The sequence below is a fragment of the Tremella mesenterica genome (assembly GCF_000271645.1).
Source record: "Tremella mesenterica DSM 1558 unplaced genomic scaffold TREMEscaffold_12, whole genome shotgun sequence".
NCBI lineage: Eukaryota > Fungi > Basidiomycota > Tremellomycetes > Tremellales > Tremellaceae > Tremella > Tremella mesenterica.
The window spans coordinates 426510-451105 of NW_006711236.1; the positions used below are offsets into that span (position 1 = coordinate 426510).

The 24596-nt window shown below is 47.9% G+C and overlaps 4 protein-coding genes across 4 annotated transcripts; 2 read left to right on the forward strand and 2 right to left on the reverse strand.

The window, feature by feature from the left end:
- Positions 1 to 4325: 4325 nt before the first annotated feature.
- Positions 4326 to 6103, reverse strand: TREMEDRAFT_64854 (uncharacterized protein; the record flags this gene model as incomplete). Its single annotated transcript, XM_007007059.1, has 5 exons — positions 4326 to 4856; positions 4905 to 5124; positions 5169 to 5356; positions 5458 to 5759; positions 5812 to 6103. The coding sequence occupies 5 exons, from the start codon at positions 6101 to 6103 to the stop codon at positions 4326 to 4328; spliced, it is 1533 nt and encodes a 510-aa protein (XP_007007121.1).
- A 1215-nt stretch (positions 6104 to 7318) lies between these two features.
- TREMEDRAFT_64855 (uncharacterized protein) lies at positions 7319 to 7762 on the forward strand (the record flags this gene model as incomplete). The annotated part of the gene is made up of 2 exons (XM_007007060.1): positions 7319 to 7435; positions 7475 to 7762. The coding sequence occupies 2 exons, from the start codon at positions 7319 to 7321 to the stop codon at positions 7760 to 7762; spliced, it is 405 nt and encodes a 134-aa protein (XP_007007122.1).
- Positions 7763 to 14797: 7035 nt separating this feature from the next.
- TREMEDRAFT_64856 (uncharacterized protein) lies at positions 14798 to 15904 on the reverse strand (the record flags this gene model as incomplete). The annotated part of the gene is made up of 3 exons (XM_007007061.1): positions 14798 to 15267; positions 15338 to 15730; positions 15805 to 15904. 3 exons carry the CDS (start codon positions 15902 to 15904, stop codon positions 14798 to 14800), a joined length of 963 nt encoding a protein of 320 aa, XP_007007123.1.
- A 4011-nt stretch (positions 15905 to 19915) lies between these two features.
- TREMEDRAFT_64858 (uncharacterized protein) lies at positions 19916 to 23889 on the forward strand (the record flags this gene model as incomplete). The annotated part of the gene is made up of 10 exons (XM_007007062.1): positions 19916 to 19939; positions 19971 to 20015; positions 20332 to 20391; positions 20445 to 20524; positions 20931 to 21000; positions 21246 to 21317; positions 21402 to 21496; positions 21691 to 22015; positions 22291 to 22806; positions 23485 to 23889. The coding sequence occupies 10 exons, from the start codon at positions 19916 to 19918 to the stop codon at positions 23887 to 23889; spliced, it is 1692 nt and encodes a 563-aa protein (XP_007007124.1).
- Between the last annotated feature and the right edge of the window lie 707 nt (positions 23890 to 24596).

Consider the following 24596-nt stretch of genomic DNA (forward strand, 5'->3'; position numbering starts at 1 on the left):
ATTATCTTTGTACTTCTCCGAGGTTCGCACGGGTCGTCGGTAAGAGCGATCCTTGATACTGTCACGGCTGTCGAACAACTATCTTCTAGTAGACCGACGGTCGACGAACCTCGGCTAACTTGACGCTTCTAAGTCGATGTCTCACCCAACCAGGAGGGCGCAGACGTCGAAAGGAGTGTAACTACGGCGTACTTCGGCGTAGTTACTCTAACTGAGGTTTTATTCTACTGATGGCGATGTATCTCGATTGTATATAGCTATCTCTATGTCTTTCACTACTGACAACAATCAAGGATCGCTGAAGAACTTCAGCGATCTTCTCAGCTAATATTATCTACTCCTCCTAGACGTTCATCCAACCCTCTCGCGCTTTGACGTACTTCAACGCACTTCGTCCAACTTCCCCGAGCCCTCGGCCATCCTCTTCCTCCTTCGACTAACTCCGCCTAACATCGCCGCACTTCTGCTCCCATTGTCCCTACTTAGCCTAACTCCGCCTAACATCGCCGCACTTCTGCTCCCATTGTCCCTACTTAGCCTAACTCCGCCTAACATCGCCGCACTTCTGCTCCCATTGTCCCTACTTAGCCTAACCCCGCCTAACATCGCCGCACTTCTGCTCCCATTGTCCCTCCTTCGACTAACTCCGCCTAACATCGCCGCACTTCTGCTCCCATTGTCCCTACTTAGCCTAACTCCGTCTAACTTCGCCGTACTTGGTGTCAGAAGTCCTGAGTTACGTGTAGAGTAAAGAGGTTAAGGCGTGATGGGGTTTTGATGGCCAAAGGAGGGTCATTGTTGGTGGAGTAATCGAGGTGTCACGACGTAGTTCGTGACAGCCAAAGACCTTCCCCAAACTCTTCATCTTCCAGGAGGCGTGACAAAGCCGCTGGAATTTGAGGTGGAGTTGAAGATTCTGCTTGGGGAGGGGTTCGAACCATATACTTCGAGGTTCACGGTGGCAGACATCGGTCTGGCTACGGTAATACTAGGCTTTCCCTTTGGCAAGAAAGTTCGACCAATCATTGATTGGAATCACGAACGTATACTGCCTTCCCCTTCTTCGGCCGAACCTTTGGTTCGGCCACCAAACATTTCTATCATCAGTCCGGAAGCTTACGATCAGGACTTCGACGGCCAGAAGGGGGCAGTGTACCTTCGGCTGGCCACTGTGGGGGAGCTGGACCCGAAGGATGTCGTCCCCCACACTTACTGGGATTTCCTGGACGTCTTCTCAAAAGGAGAGGCGGATAAACTTCCGGACCACAGACCGTTCGACCATCGAATCCCGCTGGTAGAGGGCAAACACCCCACTTTTGGGCCTATCTACTCTCTCTCGCCGGTGGAGCAAGATGCCCTCCGAAAGTACCTGGATGAGAACCTTGCCAAGGGGTTTGTGGTGCCCTCGGAGTCGTCGGCAGGCGCTCCTATCCTTTTTGTAAAAAAGAAAGACGGCTCACTGCGCTTATGTGTAGATTACAGACGTCTCAACGAGATAACCGTTAAAAATCGGTACCCATTGCCGCTGATTGGCGACCTGTTAGATCAACTCCGAGGAGCAACGGTCTATACCAAAATCGACCTGCGAGGAGCCTACAATCTGCTCCGCATCGCGGAGGGCGAGGAGTGGAAAACAGCTTTTCGCACTCGATTCGGATTGTTCGAGTATCGGGTTATGCCTTTTGGGCTGACTAATGCGCCCGCTTCCTTCCAACACCTCATGAACCACATTTTCCGAGATTTGCTGGATAAGACAGTAATTATATATTTGGACGACATACTAATTTACAGTGCGGACCTTCGAACACACCAATCCGATGTCCGCGAGGTCCTCACGAGGCTCAGAGCAAACAAGCTGTTTGCTAAACACGATAAATGCGACTTTCACGTCGATCGTGTGTCCTTCTTGGGATACCTTGTTACTCCTGAAGGGATCAACATGGATCCGGAGAAGGTCCGAGCTGTCGAAGACTGGCCTACGCCAGGGACAGTCAAGGAGGTGCAGAGCTTCCTGGGCTTCGCGAACTTCTACCGCCGTTTCATAGCTGGGTTTGCGAAAGTCGCAACACCACTTCACGAACTTACCAGGAAAGACACGAGGTTCACATGGTCTCCTACTTGTGAGTCCGCGTTTAAAGAACTTAAGTCGAGGATCGGGTCTGCCCCGATCCTGCGTCATTTTGATCCCAATTTACCTTTGACCGTCGAAACCGATGCTTCGGACTTCGCGGTTGGGGCTGTGATCTCTCAGAGAGGCGGGGATGGTCTATCACGGCCGCTAGCCTTTGCCAGCCGTAGCATGAACCCAGCAGAGCTTAATTACCCAATACACGACAAAGAGTTCCTCGCCATTGTTTTCGCTTTCAAGGAGTGGAGGCAATACTTGGAGGGGTCACAACACCAAATCCAAGTCTTCACGGACCATAGGAGCCTCGAATACTTCCTTACGACCAAACAACTCACCCGTCGACAAGCACGGTGGTACGAACTGATGGCGGATTTCGACTTTGTCATCACGTATCGCCCAGGTAAGCAATCCACAAAGCCCGACGCACTTTCGCGCCAGTCAGACTACAGACCCACAGATACGGATAACACTTCGTTATCCCACGAATTGAACGCTCACAACTTCAAAGCATTGCTTTCGAAGGAACAGTTCCTCCTTGCTCTGTCGATTCCCGAACCGACGCAAGTGCTGGGAGCTTCACCCACAGATTTATATCGCGACGACGTGGAGTTCGTCGGATTAAAAGGCAAAATCCCCTCGGAAGGACTATCTATCGACTCTGCCGGTTTCCTTCGTCGTAACGAGCAGTACTACGTGCCCTCTCGTTATCGAACGCAAGTGTTCGACAGTTGTCACAACTCCTTGTCCGCCGGACACCCTGGAGGACGCAAAACTCTGCAAATGATCGCCAGGGCCTGGTGGTGGCCGAGCCGACGGAGGGACGTTGTCGATTACGTGGCTCAGTGCCAAACTTGTCAGAGAGACAAGCCATCACGAGCTAACCCGTTGGGCCTGCTGAAGCCCCTTCCCATACCCGGAAGACCTTGGGCGGACATCTCCTGCGATTTCGTAGGCGAACTGCCAGGTTCGAAGGGCTTTAATGCCATTCTGGTGGTGGTGGACCGTTTCACCAAAATGGCTGTTTTTATTCCCACAGTTACCACGCTGACGGCAGAGCAGTTTGCCGACCTTTTCATCGAGAAGGTCTACACTCGTTTCGGTTTACCCGACACCATCACTTCCGATAGAGGAAGCATCTTCGTTTCCAGATTTTGGAAGGCAATATCCACCTACTTGAGGGTCGATCTTCGATATTCGACGGCCTTCCACCCACAGACTGACGGCCAGACAGAGCGGGTTAATCAATGGTTGGAACAGTACCTTCGGATGTACACTAACTTGGAACAGGATGACTGGGCCGTCTTATTACATCACGCTGAGCTCTGTTACAACACCACTCCTCATTCCTCCACCGGTATGGCGCCGCTGACGGCTTACACAGGTCGGACTTACAGAACCGACCTCCTCACACCTGCACTCGATGCAAACACACCATTACCATCTCCCCAGGCACATCACCGAATGCAGGCGTTCGACACACTGCATAAGCTCCTTCGCGATTCCATCCAGAAGGCTCAGTCTGCGCAGAAGGCTGCGTATGACAAGCACCACAGGGAACCGCGCTTCGAGGTGGGGGACTTGGTCTGGCTCAGTACCAGGAACCTGCGAAGTCTTCGACCTTCGAAGAAATTGGACCACCGAAAAGTTGGACCATTTAAGTTGATTGAGAAGATCAACGACAATGCCTGGAGGCTCGAATTTCCGGATTCGATGCTAAAAAACAGGATTCATCCCGTATTCAACGTGTCCCTACTCTCCCCGGCCAAGGGCAGCGTCTCCCCTCCCTCAGAACCATTGGTCGCCCCAATAGAACAGGTAGTCGACGAAGAGGAGACGTACGAGGTGGATTACCTGGTGGGAAGGCGAAAGGCCAAGGTTCGAGGACAAACGGACTTGGAAGATCAGGTCAAGGTCAAATGGGTGGGATACCCGGAGGAGGAAGCGACGTGGCAGCCCACGTCTACATTAGAAAACGACTCAAATTTCCCACGTTGGGTGGCCGAGCTGACAAGCAGATTGAACTCCGAACCCAATGGTTCGACCGCCCCACTGGCTCCACGCCGTCGTACGCTTCCTCAGCGTTTCACTAAATAGAGTTCCCATCACAATTCATACTTCCAGAGAACATTCACAATCTTTACACACTGTCATTACGATACACAGTCCTTACCCCTACATCTTATACTGTACAACGAATTCACCTACGTCCTGTCCCCCTCTTGCTCCTTTCCAACCTACTCTTCCTCGCCTCCCTAGTCGACGGACCCGCGTGCTCTTCATCTTCATCGCCGGAAGTCTCGAAGTCGGGTTCCCACTCTTCCTCTCCTTCGTCGATGGGCGGCGTTACCAAGGACGATCGAAGGATAGCCTTCGACCTTCGAGGACGCAAAACCCGTTGGACCTCTTCTTGCTCTTCCTCCTCATCCTCCACCGCGCGTTTTCGCTTCCTTTCCACCGCCTTACCCTTCTTTCCCTTCTGTGGCCGGACAGCAGCTTTCTCCTTCCCTTTCCCCTTAGTCGAACGGTCATGTTCGACGAACACATCGTCTGATTCGACGTCCAAAGGATTAGAGGGGCGGTCCTCATCAGTGTACTCGGAGTCGGACGGATGCCGGACAGGACGATACCTCCAATGATAACGAGGGATGGGAAGTCTCTTCTTGGACACAGCGAGGACGTCGTCCGCTTCTTCGAACATTCCCGGCACCATTTTGGAGCGATCAAGGTCCTAAGAGTTAGTTTTCGGCGGTCGAACGGTTCAGTTCGATGCACGAACCTTAGCCATTCTAGTTAATTCCTTCAAACCCGTCACCCCCAGCTGAGAAAGGGAGGTATTCCCATCGTCTACCATTGACACTAGGATCCCCCCAAGAACTTGGAACCCCCGAAACATGGACCGATGGAACGGATAGGTGATTTTCGGCGCTGACCGGGAGCCATGTTTGCCGGACGAAGCGAGGGAACAGGGAAGAGCGGTTAGTTGGCAATAGTAACATCTGGTGGTTATCGAACATTAGGATTCGAGGAGGAAACGACTTACTTGCCACCAATATGGATCGAATCGTCCGGGGCGACGAATAAGGGGGCCATACACGACATCTTCTTCACGGTGGGGGGGAGGAACTTGGTCTGGATGTTGCGACACCCATCACAGCGATCTTCGACATCCACTTCTGCTAGCACGAGGTCTGGATCTTTTAGCAGAGCCAGCATACCGGTCCACAGAGCCTGAACGTTTGAGGCACGGTTTCCAATGTTCTTCTGAAGATATGTGGCCAGGATCTTCGAACAAATCAGTTCGATCATCAATTCCGTTACGGATTACACACCAATTGACCCCTGGACAGGTGAGGAGACGCTCGAACCCGTACGTCATGGAAGCGAGTGACGGTCGAACCGTGAGACACGGTTACAGTCCCATTGCTGACCGTCACCGAAGAGGGCGAAATCTCCACACGATCGCCAACAGCGACTTTCTTGCTCTTGGCGGAGGCGACATACGGAGTGAGATACCCCACTTCTTGCAGCTCGTCGCTGGATTGCCGCGCGGGAGTAGCGGGAGGAACAGGATTGGTCACAATTCGAGACTGTGCTAGCCTCGAACCCAGGTCTTCGATCCCGGGAAACTCGTCTGACGATCAGTTCTACGCCAAGATTCCAAACAAAAAAAAAGGAAAACCTACTTGATTCCGGTTCTACCGGGTTTTCCTGTTCATCTTCTGCACTCAATTCGTCCTGCTCCAGTTCGTCCTCCATTGGGACGTCCTCTTCCGGCTCCAGATATTCATCATCGTCAGCAGAGTCAACTACGCGGTCCCTCAAACGCAGAAGAAGGGCGGCGGTTTGTCGAGTGGCTGACGACGGAGTTGCGACGGGGATCGAAGAGTTCTGTTCGAGGGCGGAGGACTCTCGCTTGACGACGTGGGGACGGAGTAGCAAGGTGATCTCTGAGTTTGGAGAAGGAGATTTGGTCATGGTGTGTAAGGATGGAATGTGTGTGTGTGAGAGTAAGGAGTTTAGAAGAAGAATGAGTAAAGGACAAATGGACGAAGGAAATAGAGGACGTAAACATGTTGGAAAAGTCAATGAACGTAGAAAACAGGTCAACGCGGGAATCGATGGAATAAGGGTTTGTGAGGATTGATGGAATGGTTTTGATGGGATCGGATTTAAGGGTTCGAGGACGAAAGGATTAGATGCGATCATCGTGGACTATGATTTTTTGGAAGGGAGGATACTGTCATGACCACGTGCGTCGAAGTTGCTAGTTCGGGTAATATCCAGTTACCCGCCACCGATAAACACTACCAGCCACCCTTATCTACATTACACTCTCATTCCATGTACATAAGGTAGTGCATAGCTTAGAACAACTTCGACGAATGTATCTTGTCTGTCTCAACATACAAGTTCTCTTATACATTTGCCAAAACTTATTATTCACTCCTCGAACTATTTGCTTCGATCCTCGTATCCTCTTACAACTAGTTCAAGTCCCTACAAGTAGCTCATCACCCTCGACGCAGATCCTTCGACCTTCGGTCTGGTCTTGACATATACCGTCATCACGTTGGATCGATGGGCAAGAATGCAGGAAAAGCTCAGGACAACAATCACAGATTTCCGGGACGGATTTGATTGGGAGGACTTGGTCTTAAGATATGAACTATGATCTTATATGTACTTTAATCATACATGCAAATTCCGTACAGAGAACTCTGAATGATAGTTGTAAACCTCACGTCTCATATCTTTACAAGGATGTGAGGTTGTCACCTCAGTGGGATTGATCCCCCGGATCATGGTTTACTACCAAACAAGGATGTTTTGATCATTGATAGGCATGATCTGGACCGTGAGAAGATGTGTTGTGAGACCAAGAAGTCACCTCTTCAGACGAAATCATGCTCTTACTGTGTTTTGGGGAAGAAGCCGAGGGGAGATCCGTGGTTCGATCGTGAAACATACGTGGTTTGACCGTGGAACATACGCGGCGGGTTGAATTCCCATGGGGAGTGGAAAATTTCTCACGTATGAGGATTGATTCTCATGTGTTGTCAAGCATTCTCATGATTGGCAGGCAGGTTCCCACGCACAGCCCCCTTCTTGGTGTCTTCCACAGGGTATATATAGCTAGATTCATGGGGGTGGCAAACAATTGAAAGACCAGACTAATCATTGTTCAACATCATGACTCCCCTCCAGTCCTTGGGTATAATTCTCATGGATGAAACCACTAGTGTTCAGTCAATTCTTGACAATAATCAGCATATCTCACATCAAGACTTGAGGGGGCTGTATAGATTTGTGCGCAGAACCATAAGCACAATTGAGAGCCACATTCAGTTCTGGGTAGCCGCAGAAGGTGTGCCAGTGTTGGTTAACCTGGACTTCATAGGACCCCCAGGGGACATACAGTCAGCTCAAGGTGCACTTTGGAACCTGATTGAGAAAATTGATTCTCTCTGTCTCCGTTACGGAAATTACCTCCGGGCGTCTTCAAGAACCGCAGAGGAAACACAAGAAGGAACACAAGTGCTGGAGGAGACCAATCAAGAAATGAACAGAGCAAGGACTTGGCTGACAAACATGCAAGGTCCCAATGAATGGGCACCGGATGGTCCTGGATTTTAAACATGAATCCATAAGACTGGCACCCCCTTCAAGGAGGAGTAGTTTTTCAGATGTGTGCAGACAAGTGGCAGACCATTGAAATGGATGAGTCTATGATAAGATAGTATAAGAAAGTCCTTGCTATTGTCTATCATCACCTCACTGTAACGACTACAAAACCATGCCTTGGACATCCCACCTCTTGCATTGTCGAGTCCTGCTGTTCTTTACCCTATCTGTGCCCCTCCCTAAGATACCTGTTAGGTGCCGCACAGAAGACGTGACCCTTCAAAGGTGCATGGCTTCCGTGCCGAGCTTTAGTGCCAAATTGAAGACCTGTACCCCTCTGAAGATGCTCAGGTCACAAACGTTCTGCTTCAAAGATGCATGGCTACTCAGGAAGAGATGCACCAGATCGTTTGTTCCCTTTCAGCAGAAAATTAATTCATGATTATTTTGGTTTGCACAGGTCCCAGAAGTTTTACTTCACAGATGCATAATTGGTCATGACAAGATTTCCTAGATCACTTCATTCCTGTCCTCACCAGAGAACTCACAACCATATTTCTCCCTAAAAGACTCCCTTGTCCGGATCACACCTCTGACACAAGTCATGGCCTGACTATGTTCTGGATGAAAACCACGCTGCAAGATCCCACAACGTCCACTCATGTGGTGCATCACCACCTCTCTCCAGAGCCAAGCTTTGTATTTCCTAGCCAAAGCACGCATTGGTCTGTCAAAACTCCCTGTCTGCCCATCCACCTCCCAGGTCTCAGGGAGCCATAGATCATCCTTGCCCTGCAAGTATCTTGAATACTCCTCCAATTGGCTTTCTTGTGCCAGAAAGCCGGTGAGATGTCGTGTTTGTCCCCATCACTCCAAGTTTTGTAATCAGAGCGGTGTTCTGGCCATCCAGTGAGTGTGCTTGAATTACTACTTTTGCCAAGAGAAGGTGATCACTCAATTTCTGGAGCAGTGTCACAAACTACATTGTGACACACCAAATATCCCTGTCACGAATATACGACTGATGATGACGAAGCCGCAATGGCGTGTCTCAAACAGTCTTAAAGGCAACAGTAAGTTAGAGTAGAGAGTTGAAATCAAAGATGACAATTGATCAGAGAGACAGAGAAACAAACAGAGAGCTAGAACCACTATTTGTAGACAAAACACCCCAAACTGAGCCTCAAACTCCTTCCTCTCCTCTCCTACTTCCTGGGGGGAAACCCTGAGGAAACTCTGTATCAAAAACAGCATTTTAAACAACCTTACAGAAGGCTCTGAATCATCCTGGAAGCCCCCAAAAGAGATCTCTTCATCAAAGGTTGAATTCATGAAAAGAAACACGAATAAAGGATCCATGAAATGTGATCCTTTGATACCTGAAACTCTCCTATGCTACCTGGATGAGCTCTGATCTTTCAGGGGGTTCAGAGGGTGTTTCTTAGGCGCCCACATTATGCAGATTTTGACTCAAAACCACCTGGTTCAGTCCTGCGGGTTCGGTAGAGGTTCGAGAGGTTCGAATAGAGGCTAAATATGCTTAGTAGAGTGGTTTTCCTTCTGGTTGTCTCAGTTGAGTCGGTCGCACTGCTGAAAGAGATGAAACCTCTGACCATCAGTGCGTACTCCTCATCACTAGTAGGTACTCTTCATCAGTGGCGTACACTTCTCGACCAGTAGCGGGTGTGTATTGATCAGTAGCGTGTTTACCATATTCAAACACGTGTTTTCACAAGGCTATCTGTTACGGGGTAACAACAAATCAAGAGAACTCCATCGAACTTGACGGATTAGGAAAGAGAACAGCGAGAGCTGGAGGGAGTGCTGCAGTAGGTAGGGACGGGTTTTCCCTTTTCGAGATTTCCCCACTGGGTTTGCTCAAAAGCGGTTTTTCACCTGTCCGAGTATGTACATAGACGCTTGCAGTAGGACTGAGAGGAGGACACGGACTCTTGTACATAGTATATAGTACAATCAGCAAAGTACCAACTTTGCTGATTCTTCAATATCATTCTTTGGCTACATCAATTGCAGAGGAGACACGATCCACCACATTGCACCAGAGACACACAGATTTCCACAAGAGCTCCATCGAATTCGACCCAACCTGCGACCTAGTCATCGTGTTGCCAGTACCGTTACACTATCCTGACAACCGGTTGACCGGTTGATGCTGTGGTTGACCCGGTGGTTGACCCGGTGGTTGACCCGGTGATTGATCCTATGATTGACCCGGTGATTGATCCTGTGATTGATCCGGTGAACCAGTTATTTGGTAACCGAGGGAGTCGTACTACCGTTGACAGACGTACATACTCTCCTATGATGTCAGTGGCGTGATCGCTAATTAAGTTACCCGCAATTGATCGCTAATTAAGGTACCCATGATTGATCACTAATTGAGGTACCCATAATTGATGGCTAATTAAGGCACTGATCAGTAATTAAGGAATTGATGGCTAATTATTGATCATAGATGATTCTGTTGTTTGTTGATTGGGACGGGTTCATATACAAAAATAGATGCCGACCGGCCATCCGGCTAATATTGCTCCCGAGGTACCCTCGCTTATCAGTTTGTCCGGTCTGAGCGGAACCAAGGACACGGAACCTTGTACATGTTGGCCGGAGTGTCACGCCTGTGGGTAGACTGCGGTAGCAAAGGACTGCCTTGGGAACTGAGGGGTTTAGTCTCTGGCTTGTGGACCTTGGTGACTGCCTTAGGTACTGAGGGTTCGAGAGGTTGGGTTAGAACCAACTGAGTGACTTATCAAACGAGGGGAAGGGAATTGAAAAGATACATCGCTGAAGAAGAAAACTACAGTACTAGATAGGGTTTAAATACTAAAATCAGGCTTTTCCAAGAGGCTCGTGCAGACCTGCGGAATACAAGCGCTCTGAACCGTCCTGCACTGTCCTGCATGCATTGCCATGCATCCCACCAGTTACCACTGATATCCTACCATGCCATATCTGTGTTTACCTATGTCGTACTATGATATCCTACTGTCACGCCTGCGGGTAGACTGCGGTTGCAAAGTACTGCCTTGGGTACTGAAGGGTTTTAGTCTCTGGCTCGTAGAGCTTGATGACTGCCTTAGGTACTGAGGGTACTGAGGTGTTGGGTTAGAACCAACTAGGTGACTTTCAAAGATGAAGTTCAACTTCAAGATGAAGATACATTGCTGAAGAAAGAGGGGGGAGATGTGCTCCTTTTATACCCTTCAAAACTAAAGTAGGTGTACTAAATAAAAAGCGTGTGAGGGATTTTCTAGCCAATCACATAAATGCCTCAAAGTGAGTGCACCGCGGGAAACTAATTCCAGCCAATCACATAAATGCCTCACTGCTAAACTGCTGAACCTTCCAGGCTTCAGCCAATCACGTAAATGCCTCACTGCTGAACTGCTAAATACCATGACTCATATTTTCCTTCAATCCTTATCACAGTTCCTAGCATGAGTCATATTTCCTTATCACTATTCTGAGCATGAGTCAGAATTCCTTATCACTATTCATGACACCTACGTGATGCGCCGGAAGTCGGTGACTTTGTCGAAGGTGGTCGATGAGGAACTATGAGGAACTATGCAGAACATAGAAGAGCTGCGAGAACAAGAGACTGAGAGATTATGCCTTACAAGGCATCAGAACAGAGGAAAGAGAAACTAGAGAAGTACTTGGGGCTTATGCCTTACAGGCATGAGAGCACAGGAAAGATAGTCTTGGGGTTGATGCCTGATAGGCTTGAGAGCAGAGGAAAGATAGACTTGGAGTTTATGCCCAATAGGCTTGAGAGCAGAGGAAGATATGAGAGTGGAGGTTTGGACTTGTGATTATGACAAGTCATTATTTGATAGTGTCATTCATGACACTTCAGTACCCCAGGCAGTACTATGCTACCACAGTCTATCCTCAGGCATGACAACAGTACTCCTTTTCACAGCCAAAATGCCTGTTTTGATCATCCTGCAGAATTGAGTTTACCAATCAATGCATGCACACAATACATTATTCACATTCCCCCATAGTATACAACCATCATATCATAGCCATATGTCACGCCTGCGGGTAGACTGCAGTAGCAAAGTACTGCCTTGGACACTGAAGGGTTTTAGTCTCTGGCTTGTAGAGCTTGATGACTGCCTTAGTGTAGTGAACCTGGCTGTCCCCTACATGAGGAGTAGTTTCACCCATCTGATACTTATTGTAGTTCCTCCCTAGCAAGAATCCTATCCCTCCTATTATCTTTCCGTAGACAAGTTGTCCTTCTTCTTAGAGGACTCCTAAACCGTAATAATCCCCGTACCGTAAAATATGGCGTAGCGGTTCCGTACTACGGAACCCCAATCATGTATATAAGCTGGGTCTGAGGGGGATCTCTTCCTCCATTGTCTTTCTTCTCACTTCTTCTTCTCCCTCCTTCTTCTCCTCCTTTTTCCTCCATCCTCTCTCAGACCCTCTTTAGTTTCCTTGATACACTCTTTACTGACCATTACTGACCTTTGATCCATTGTTGACTAGTATTATCCACATCACAGAGTTCCAACAGTATCCAGCCCTACGGGTAGGTTACATTTATTTATTTGTGGTGATCCTCACAAGCAGGATCATTACACTTAGGTACTGAGGATACCGAGATGTTGGGTAAGAATCAACAGAGTGACTTTTGCAAAAGAAGGTGGGGAGAAAGATGAAGATACATTTCTGAAGAAAAGAAAATATGTAAGAAGTATATGGGGTTTATATCTATTTCTGAGTCCATCTTGGGAGCTCCATTGTCCTGTGTACGACAGAGTTGTACTTCTCAATCTCAGTGTCAAGGATACTGCCCACCCTGAGACAGAGGACAGGGGACAAGGGGACAAGGACTAGGAGTGACAAGGAATATACTTATGATAACAAGACTGAGATGTCACGAACTACGCTGTGACACCTCAATTATCCCTCCAGCAACGACCCTCTTTTGACCATCAAAATTCCTATCATGTCTTAACCCCTTCACTCTACATGTAACTCAGGACATCTGAGACCAACTGCGGCAAAGTACAGCGGGAGAATAAGATATACCGGGGTCTGGAGCATAAGGGCGGCAAAGTGCGGTGAAGTTAGGCAGAGTTAGGCCAAGTAGGGACAATGGGAGCAGAAGTACGGCAAATAGACAAAGTTAGACAAAGTCAGGGTAAGTAGGGACAATGGGAGCAGAAGTGCGGCGATGTTAGGCGGATTTAGTCAAAGGAGGAGAAGGATGGCCGGGGACTCGGGGAAGTTGGACAAAGTGCGTTGAAGTACGTCAACACGCAAGGGGGTTGGGTGAACGTCTAGGAGGAGTAGATGATATTAGCTGAGAAGATTGCTGAAGTTATTCAGCAATCCTTGATTGTTGTCAGTAGTGAAAGATTGATAGAGATAGCTACATTCAAATTGAGATACATCCCCATCAGTAAAACAGAACCCTAGTTAGAGTAACTACGTTGAAGTATGCCGTAGTTACACTGCTTTTGATGTCTGCGCCCTCCTTGTTGGTTGAGACATTGATGTTGAAGCGTCAAGTTGGCCGAGGTTTGTCGACCGTCAGTCTGTTAGAGAGTAGTTGTACGACGGTCGTGACATGAGTCCAACAAGGAATGGGACTGTGACCCAAGGAATGTCTCTGGCTTGTCTGACAAGACTAGTGTCACACAGGACCGTGTGACATTGTCTCTTCCCATCAAATGAGGTTCCTTCGGACATCAGTTTGCCTTCAACGATCCTGTTCTCATGAACTTCACCACCCATGAGGGGATTAGGAGGCTAACTTTGTCAAGGACAAAGTGAGTCATGTAGTAAGTTAGGAGGATATGAAGTTAGGGATTTACAAGGTTAGGAAGATATGATGTTAGGAAGATATGATGTGTCATACATCACCTATCTGCCACTTGTCAAAGTGCATTTGCGCAATCAGACACTTGAAACACATACCCCTGAATACCTCCACCTCCACCTCCACATGCTGGAACCTTCCACCATTGCCTCCACCTTTACCTCCACTTGCTTATCAAGCCTCCACACTCTGGAACATTCTGTGCCTGCCTCCACCTTCCCAAAGTAGTAACCCTGGTTGATTGCTGAGCAATCATCCATAGTCCGGAACATTCAGTGCCTGCCTCCACTTTCCCAAAGTAGTAATTCACTCTGCTCGCTGAGCAATCTTTCCCACGTTTGCGCTTTCTAGTTTATTCCGTAGACATGTTGAGCAACCCGCTTGATGGGGATAAATACCCCCTCCAAACAGGTTGTTCCCCACCTATGGATCTTGTGTCAATCCAGTCAGTCCCAGCCTGACATCTTGCAGTCCTGTAATGATCCTGCTTGTGAGGATCACCACAAATAAATAAATGTAACCTACCCGTAGGGCTGGATACTGTCGGAACTCTGTGATGTGGATAATACTAGTCAACAATGGATCAAAGGTCAGTAATGGTCAGTAAAGAGTGTATCAAGGAAACTAAAGAGGGTCTGAGAGAGGATGGAGGAAAAAGGAGGAGAAGGAGGAGGGAGAAGAAGAAGTGAGAAGAAGAAGTGAGAAGAAAGACAATGGAGGAAGAGATCCCCCTCAGACCCAGCTTATATACATGATTGGGGTTCCGTAGTACGGAACAGCTACGTGGAATTATACGGGTTCGTGGTTTAATACGGGCAAGGAAGCGACTCAAGATGAGTAGAGTCTTACTACGGACAGGTCATTTGCTAAGAGTAGCCTCCAACTACGGACAGAGGTCGTAACTACTAGATAGATGAGACAGATACAAGAGAAGTATGGAAGGTGTATACTACTACTCATGTAGGTTCACTACATCACCCCCGGCGGCAAGTAAGCCTGGTCCCCAGGCTTAGCAGTCGAAGTTGTCAGTGGATCTACCTCTATGTTTTATGCATCCCAATTTTATATTTCAATTTTTTTATTTTTTTATTTTTTTTCGTTTACCGCAATCTATGTTTCCTCAGAACCTGAAATTTATCGACTTTTTGTACCAAACATCTATTGAAAAGGGAGGAGAACTTTATCTATTCAAATGACAATGGTCGTCTCATAGCCTGGCTACCCTCTGTCGCCGTAAACCTCAAATACTTCTTAATTCTATGATCCTTGACGTTTGGGTTGTTGCTCCACCAGCGGTCATGAGCTTCTTTCCCTTTTGGTACCCTTAGAAGTCGTCTCTCCACATGAGTACAATATTGTATCCTTCCATCTGGGTATGTCTTTGTTACCTTGTAATAGATTTTTCGCTCGGACATTCTCATCTCGAATCCAGTAACCTCCCAAACTTCGTGGTTGAATTGTACGGGAGCATGTTCTACATCTTCTTCGACACTCATAACTTCAGGTTCAGGGGTGGGAGGAGCAGGGGGAAGAGACACATTCTCCTGTACTGACATTTCCTCCTCGACCCTTCTATCCAACATTTCTTCGTTTGGTTGGGTCAATTCTGATGATATCGTTTCTCCCAAGAGCCGATTTTGTTCGCGCTGTTGCTCTGCACGATCAGCCGGTGAGATATTGCAATTCGGAGGAAAATTGAGGGCGGTGTGGTGTAAGATACGTACTGGAATGTTCTTCCCAGTGTGAGTTCCATGCTTCCGCCAAATCTTCATGTAGAATGAGGTTCATCCCACTAATTTCCATGTTCTTAGGCTCGTCGGGAAGAGCTTTCAACTCTTCACCACTTCCGTTATAGTTGCACGACTCATGAGCTTGAGTAGTTCCCGATAAAACAGGTGATAGATGAGAGTATGTTGGTGAGAATTGTGTGTGGTGTTCAAAATCGTATATCTCGGGAAGGGGTGCCGCTGTGTTTGAGTTCTTTTCGCCGACATCAGGAAAGCCAAAGAAAGTCCCAAATGAATCATTATTCACGGCCCAGTCTCTCTTTGAATGCAAGTCTCCGTAAAGCATCTCGATGTCTTCTTCTGTGGTTGTTTGGGGTCCCAATAGTTCGTCTAAAAGTGTCATCTTTGGTATAAACCATTGTTACTATCGTGGAAGAGTGTCTGAAGTTCTGATATAGACTTACTCATGACCAGACCTGGAGACATAGCTCTCGCTTTTCCTTTTTCAACTGCCATAACTTTGTCTCCTTGTATCTCCGGCGCCGCGATAGCAGTGTCAGCCATTGAGATATCGTTCGAGAGCTCTATGTTTTGTCAGTCCACACACAAAGTTTGGAAGCGCCAAGATGAGTATTGGGTGAGTGATGATCTTATCAAGGTGGGGGAAAGCGACATTGGTGGGGGAGGGATGGAAGGAGATTGTTGATAACCCACCCTCAGGAGGCGGAAACGTTTCCATATGTGCTTGAAAGGCCCTAAAGAGCGGCAGATCACAGTTTTTTATCATGGTGTAGCCTTCAGGAGATGAGTTGTGGTCCATTTTGTTGTATCAGCACTGAGAACGAGGTAATGAGGAGTTAGGGTGGTGAATTGGGTGGGGAGGGGTGGGGAAGGTGGAGGTGAAGTCGGAATTAAAGTCAAGTGGGTCGATATTATTAATTTTTTCTGGCTCTAAGTCCAGCCTTATAAGTGTTTTTTGGTACGGGGATTTATACGGGACTCTACATGTCTACGGGAATTATTACGGGAACTGGGCCGTATCCGTACTGTGTCCCGTATATGTGTACGTGAATGTTGTTCTATGCTACGGAAATCTCTTTGAGTGGTACGGGGCTGACTGTGGGTGGAACGGGGATGTTGTTGAAGACTACGGGACTGTTCCTGTCCTGTTGGATGGGCTCCTGTCTGTCGTTCCAATAGTCCTGTAATGCTAAAGGTGCATTCTCAAGATTCGATTCGGGTTCCCATGTGTCGTCGTGATCAGCATATCCTTTCCAGTGGACAAGATAGTGCCTCTGCTTGTGAGGTCCATCTCTGTGGTCAAGTATGATATCTACTTCATAAGTTGGAGCACTCTCAGCTGTTCCAGGGTCTATAGGTGGAGGTGGTGGTTGTGTGCGTGAGGGGAATGGGTTGGCGCAAAATTGTCGAAGATATTGAATGTTGATGACCGGGTGTGCTTTGATATGAGGAGGTAAATCAATCTTGTACGAGGTTGGATTGACAACCTTGAGCACATCAAATGGTCCAACATATTTTGGTTTAAGCTTCTTTGATCCTGAACCCTTGATGAATGGTGGGCTCAGGTATGTTGTTGAGACCATTACCTTGTCACCTACCTTAGAAGGCCTTTCCTTCCTTCCAATGTTGTATTGTCGAGCTTGTTCGTGCTGAGCGAAGACAAGCGCATCCTGTGCTTGTTGTTGTAGGCTCTTGAGGTTATCAAGAAATTCTTCTGTTGCAGGTACGTCACTTCGTGAAAGTGTGAGACAATCTAGAGGTGTAAGGGGTTTGTAACCAAGGTCCAGTTCAAACGGAGAGAGGCCAGTGGACTGATGTGTGGCGGAATTGTAAGCAAACTCCAAACCTGGGAGATGATCAGTCCAGTTGTCCTGTCGGTAGTTAACATAATGGCGGAGCATTTCCTTGACTGTTCGCACCATACGTTCTGATTGTCCATCTGTTTGGGGGTGGTAAGGAGTTGACATGGCAAGCTTCGTTCCAAATCTCTGAAATAATGCCTTCCAGAAAAGGGATGTGAACTTGGTGTCTCGGTCTGAGATGATGACACGAGGCATACCATGAAGGGGAATGATGTGGTTGAAGATGTGCTGGGCAGTATCGGTTGCTTTGTCAGTTGTATGACAAGGGATGAAGTGAGATCGTTTTGTGAGTTTGTCGGTTACTATCAGTATCATATCATTCTTGTCTTTTCCGGATGCTGGTAATGGACCTGCAAAGTCCATGGCAATTGTATGCCATCTCTGTGGTGGAATAGGCATAGGTTGAAGAAGACCTGAGGGTCCTTCAGCAGATGCTTTGTTCCGTTGACATGATTCACAGGAGGTCACATATTGCCGCACATCCTTGTGCATTCCAGGCCAGAAGAACCGTCGTGAGATGAGTGATAATGTCTTATGAACACCAAGGTGACCAGCACTTATGGCATCATGGTTGTCGTGAAGGATGTTGAGTCGTAAGTGGTCTGCAGATGGGATGCAGAGTCGTTCAGTTCCGGTGAGAGGGTCCCTGTAAGCCAAGAGTCCGTCTTTGTCAAGGGTGAATCGTGCGTTGAGCGCAGTTGGGTTATTAGATTGCAGGTTCTTGATGATGTTGTGGAGCCGAGTGTCATGTTTGTATCCGTTCTTGACTTGAGTGAGGAATGTTGTAGAGAAAACGGCTTGTGAAGTAAAGAGAGGTGTGTCGATGGTAGGATCCGAATTCATTTCTACATCTTCCATGGCTGAATTGACAGTGGGTAGAGGAGCTCTGGAGAGACAGTCAACATTTGAATGGAGCCTGCCTGCCCTATGGCGAATAGTCATCTGGTTGCGATAGGGTTGCAGTTCCATGGACCATCTTAGAAGTCGTCTATTATTCCCTTTGAAGTCAAATAACCACTGAAGTGCAGAATGATCAGTGATCAGAGTAAATTTTACACCATCAAGGTAGGGTTGGAGTTTGGTGACAGCCCAGACTATACCTAAACATTCCAGTTCACTAGCTGTATAATGTTTTTCTGCAGGCGTAAGTGATCTGCTGAGATAGACAATAGGGTGTTCTCTATGTTCATCATCAAGCTGGGCCAGTACAGCACCTAGACCAATAGCCGAGGCATCTGTGTAAACAATGAAAGGTTTAGTGTAGTTAGGGTGGGCAAGGATGGGGGTGGTGGTGAGGCAATTACGCAGCTCCTCAAATGCCTTTTGGCATTCAGGCCTCCAAATATACTTGGTGTTCTTTGTGAGGAGAGCATGGAGAGGGGAGGCAATAGCGGAGAAGTTGGGGACAAACCGACGATAATAGGTACACATACCTAAATATCGTCGGAGTTGTTTGATTGTGGTAGGGGGTTCCATTTCCTTAATTGCTGCTACTGATTTTTCCAATGTTCCAATTCCGACATTACTGATGGAGTGTCCAAGGGCTTCTATTTCCTGGTAAGCCAGCCGAGATTTTGAGGGACTAAGAGTGATCCCTGATTTTGTAATGAGTTTGAGGATAGTGTCAATGTCGTGAAGATGAGTGTCAAAGTCATTGCTGAAGATAATGATGTCGTCAATGTAGACCAAAGCAATTTGCCATTTGTAGCGGCCAAGTACTTTGTCCATGAAGCGTTGGAACACTGGGGGACCATTTCGCAGTCCAAAAGGCATACGATTCCATTGGTGAAGCCCTCGATGTGTTCTGAAAGCAGACTTTGGTTTGTCTTCTTCAGCAACAGGTATTTGGTGGAAACTCTTGTTGGCATCAAAAGTACTTAACCATTGCTTTCCTGAAAAATGAGTAAGGATGTCATCAATACGAGGAAGTGGATATTGATCAGCTTTGGTCACATCATTGACTTTTCGAAAGTCAATGCAAAACCGATCCTTCCCTTTCTGTCTCACCAGTATTGCAGGCGAAGCCCATGGTGAGTCAGATTCTTCAATGACACCTTGTTCAAGGAGTTCAGCAATAGTTTCGTCAATTACTTGTCTTCCAGCAGGAGAGGCATGGTAGGGGGCTTGCGAGATGGGAGAGGCATCTCCAGTATCAATTGTCATCTCTGCCAGAGTTGTTGATCCTAGCTCCCGTGCTCCATAGCCAAAAGCCATGTAGTTGTTTTTCAGTACCTGGACAAGTTGTTGTTGTTGAGTGTTGGAGAGGGAGGGGTTGATTGATAAGTCGTCGAGGGGGAAGTTGTTTTGGTGAGTTTTGTTATCAAAGTGTGTTGTAATGTCATGAGTGTCATGATGGGTTGAGTGAGATATTGGAAGAGTTGCGGGAATAGCCGGGAAGGATTGTCCAATCTTTGTACCAGCTTTGATAGTGATAGGTTTGTCGCCAAGGTGAACGATATGGGCAAAATGGGTGGAAGCTTTTGAATTTCCAACAGATCTTCCAACATGTAAGTAACATCCCAGTGATTTAGGATTTACCACATTATATGGTGTTGAAGGTGGATCAGTGAAAAGAATTCCTACCCTATGTTGATAACCTGGCTGAAAAGTATAAGTCTCCTTGAGTCAAATAGCCTTATCAGGAGAATTGCCTTCAACCAATTGACGGTCTGGCTGTCGACATGTGGTGGGTATGGTCCCAGGGATTGTTTTAAAAGTGAGTGTGTTGTTGGCAAGGTCAATAACAGCACCCATGGGTGATAGAATGTCATTCCCTAGGATTATTTTTGTCAGTAAGTCAGGCACCAAGAAGAATGCTACTGGGACAATGATATGATCTTGCTCTGTTGAGATGAAGTTGAGATCAATTTCAATCCATGCAACAGCATTACTCCTGCCTAAGCCGCGCAGTTCAAACTTGTCAAGAGGGTTAGTCTTCACATTGGGTAAGTACTGTTTAGCATAGTTAACATCCATCAGTGATATTGATGAGCCAGAATCAATGCAGACTCTGTGTAGAGGTACATTTGCTGCATCTGACTTCAACTTTGCAAGAGAAAAGACTGGTGTCTTATCTTTGTGAGCATCTTACAATGTCAATTCCTGCAGGTCTGGCATTCCGTCAATCTGGTCCTTAGCCTTGATGTGGATGTGGCGGTAGGACTGATCGTAAGCATTCGATTGAACAGAATTTACTGATGGTGTCTCACCTTCTACTGCAGTTGAAGTATTGGTGGTCGGGCGAGAGTTGTTTCGAGGTTGCCATTTGTTACCATTATTGTTGGGAATGGAGTTGGGAAAGGTTTGTCGAGGTGGAAAACGATTAGAGTTTGGGTTAGGAGTGGGTGGTGGGGGAGTAGAGATTGTTGGGCGGAGGGGTGTCTGCAGTGTATTACTTTGGGGAGCTTTGTTTGGGCAGTCTCGCCTCCAGTGATATCCACCACAGACACATGGAGTGCGAGGAATAGATGTGGTTTGATTGCTGTTGTAAGCTCGAGGTAGTCCAGAAGTTGAGTTTGTTGTTGTATTTTGTGTAGTGTTGAAGCGACCTGTAGATATGTTAGCATTATTCAATGTGGAAGAGGAACGATACTGTGATTGATTACCTCGGCGCAAGCCTGGTTCCAAGTCCATCAGATGTCTCCTAAAGTCCTCCAAAGTCATTAAAGGTGTAATGCCAGCCTTGATGAGTGGGTGCATACTGACAGGAATACCTGTGAGAAGGTCATCAATCAAGTCAGCATCCGGGGTGGTTGGAGGGTAGACATAGCGCTGGAGGTTAGTTTTATCCTGAAAATAGTCACTAAAGGTCTCATTCACACGGAGGGTGCGGTAGAGACATTGTCTGCGAAGGGTTAGCTTATGATTAGGGAGATAGAAAGCATTACGAAGAGAGGTTTTCCAAGCATCCCATGTGTTCAAAGCAGCACGGCGGATTGAACCTAGCCGTGTGAACCAAGTTGAAGCTTTGCCAACCAGGATCAATGGAAGTTGTTGAAGAAGAATCTTATCCTGAACACCAGAGTATTCAAAGATTGCAGATACTTTCTCGATCCATTGATCCACATCCTCATTATCTCTACCACCAAACTTTGGTAAGTCTGAGGCCTTGAGTCTGAGAGAGGAATTATGGTCATCAGTCCCAAAAGGAGCAGAAGCACTGCGGCGCTGAAGAGCAGCACAGAGTTCAGTTACTTCTTGTTGTGCAGCCTCCTGATCTTGCTGAGTGGTGGCAAGTACATCCTGAAGATGTGCTTCAAGCTCTTGTTCCCTAGTAAGCATGGAATGTCGAGCTTCCTGAAATTTGATGTTGGTGTCTTGAAGTTGTTGTTGGAGTTGAAGTACTGTCACGAACTACGTCGTGACACCTCGATTACTCCACCAACAATGACCCTCCTTTGGCCATCAAAACCCCATCACGCCTTAACCTCTTTACTCTACACGTAACTCAGGACTTCTGACACCAAGTACGGCGAAGTTAGACGGAGTTAGGCTAAGTAGGGACAATGGGAGCAGAAGTGCGGCGATGTTAGGCGGAGTTAGGCTAAGTAGGGACAATGGGAGCAGAAGTGCGGCGATGTTAGGCGGAGTTAGGCTAAGTAGGGACAATGGGAGCAGAAGTGCGGCGATGTTAGGCGGAGTTAGGCTAAGTAGGGACAATGGGAGCAGAAGTGCGGCGATGTTAGGCGGAGTTAGGCTAAGTAGGGACAATGGGAGCAGAAGTGCGGCGATGTTAGGCGGAGTTAGTCGAAGGAGGAAGAGGATGGCCGAGGGCTCGGGGAAGTTGGACGAAGTGCGTTGAAGTACGTCAAAGCGCGAGAGGGTTGGATGAACGTCTAGGAGGAGTAGATAATATTAGCTGAGAAGATCGCTGAAGTTCTTCAGCGATCCTTGATTGTTGTCAGTAGTAAAAGACATATAGAGATAGCTATACATCGGGATACATCGCCATCAATAGAACAAAGCCTTAGTTAGAGTAACTACGCCGAAGTACGCCGTAGTTACACTCCTTTCGACGTCTGCGCCCTCCTGGTTGGGTGAGACATCGACTCAGAAGCGTGAAGTTAGCCGAGGTTCGTCGACCGTCGGTCTATTAGGAAGAAGTTGCTCGACGGCCGTGACAGTATCAAGGATCGCTCTTACCGACGACCCGTGCGAACCTCGGAGAAGTACAAAGATAATATGGAACCAGAAAGAAGAATTACACGAGGGATGAGTAGGGATGGAGACAGGATGGAGGAGAACGAGAGGAGAGCATTGGAGGAGCTTAGCAGAGCAATGGGGCAGGACCTTGGAGTGGAGGATAGTGTGGGGGGATCAATTCAAGGAGATGAGTTCGTTCCACCGGTGCCTTCTAACCCTCCTTCTCCTCCGTCTAATGCTCTCCCACCTGCGGGATCCCCACTTGGATCAGACCAAACCCCACGCCCAAGAGAAAACACTGGAAGTACGGCGAACTTGGGAGAAGAAGGAACACAAGGGGTGGTGTTGGCCTTGATGCAGATGGTGGCGAATATGAACAAAGACATGATGGAGGAGAGAAGGCGTAGGGAGGAATGGGAACAGAGAAGAGAAAGGGATACAGTGGGCGGGATTGCAGAAGGGATATCAGAAGGAGTGAGGTACGCCATGGGACGGCAAACTTCGGCGACCCCAAGCGTAGTGGGCGAACAACGGAAGGGGATAAAGCTACCTAACCCAGACCTCTGGAGAGGAGATCGGAACAAGTTAACCGCCTTTCTGTCTGAGTGCGACGTACATTTCGAATTGAACTCTCATCTTTTCCCCGACGACACTAAGAAAGTCTTTTTCATGATCTCTCATCTACGCGAAACGCCTCTTCTTGCAGTGCAGCCCGATCTATCCAAAAGACCTCTTCCTGAGTACCTCACGACACACGATCAGTTCGTTAAGTACCTCAAGACTAACTTTGGTGATCCAGACGAAGAAGGAACTGCGGCCCGACAACTTAACGACCTCAAGCAAACCGGGTCTGCTTCGGACTACTTCTCCGCCTTCCAGCGACATGTTGCGATTCTTAAGTGGTCTGATGATGGAAACCTAGTTGACCGAGCCAAGAAAGGACTAAAATCGCACCTTCTAGATGAAATTGCAAGACACGGTAGATCGTTTGGGACTGTGAAAGAGCTATTGGAGTTTGTGATTCCCTTGGACAACCGCCTGTGGAGGAGACAAGTGGAGAAGGAGGCAGAGAGGAAAAGGGAAGGAGGGATAAGGACAACGACAGTGGTGGAAAGTCAGAGGACGGAGAAGAAAGAAGAGAAGAAATGGGAAAAGGGGCAACCTTTGGCGCAGGGTGGTGTCCAGGCGGCTATGATGTCGACGGTGGTAAAGAGTACACCGCCAAACATCGACGAAGTTCGCCGAAGATGGCCTAGGCCGAGCTCCGATCTGAGGGAGACAAGGAGGAAGGAGGGGAAGTGTACCGAGTGTGGTGAAGCAGGACATTGGCTGAAGGAATGCCCTGTAAGGGAGGCTAAGGTTAAGGTTGGACTGTTGCCTCCATGGGGGGAGAAGTTCGGAGAACGTGGTGGAGGATCGGGAGGGAACGCAGTACCTCTCGGACAGAGGAGGAACTTGAATGCGGTTGGAGGAGAAGTAGATTTGGAAGAGGACCAGGGAAAAGAAGAGGACCTGTCGCAGTAGGCGAGGCTCGGCGGGTCCGCCATATTCTCTCGGCCACCATTCCCAAACCCATAAAAGAAACACAGCTGATGGAGCCAGAGGATTGTGAATACAAAAATACACCACTCAGTACCCCTTGTTCATGCAATGTCGATAATCATCTCCTCATCCCTTCCGTTTCCAGAGATCAACCTAAATCGGACATTTTCATTAATGGAATGAAGCTAACTACGCTCTGGGACACCGGGGCTACTTGTTCATATATAAGTCCTAGAGCGGCGACGAAGATAGGCGCAGAAAGGAGACAATATCAGGTGAGCGTACCCGTTCACATGTTCGACGGCTCGGTGAGTGTCGCGGGACCTATCACCGAGTTTGTCGAAGTCGGATTTAGTTTGACGAAGGACGCCGAAGTGCGATCTGTTCGTCTCGATGTAACAACGCTCTGCGACGCAGATGTTGTGATAGGGTGGGATTGGATGAGGAAGGAAGGGGTTGTCCTTGATGGAAGAGACAACTCGGTGAAATTTCCCATCCCAACCCCACCAAGTGCGGCGAAGTTAGCGGCCATAGGTCTGCCAACTCCGACGGACGCGATAGATCTCCGAGACAAAGATGATCAGGATGAACTGAGTCCGGAGGAACAGGAGGAATTGTATCAGGTGGTTCCCGAACAATACCACTCGGCTAAACATCTTCTCCGTAAGTGGATCAGACGAGGTATATAT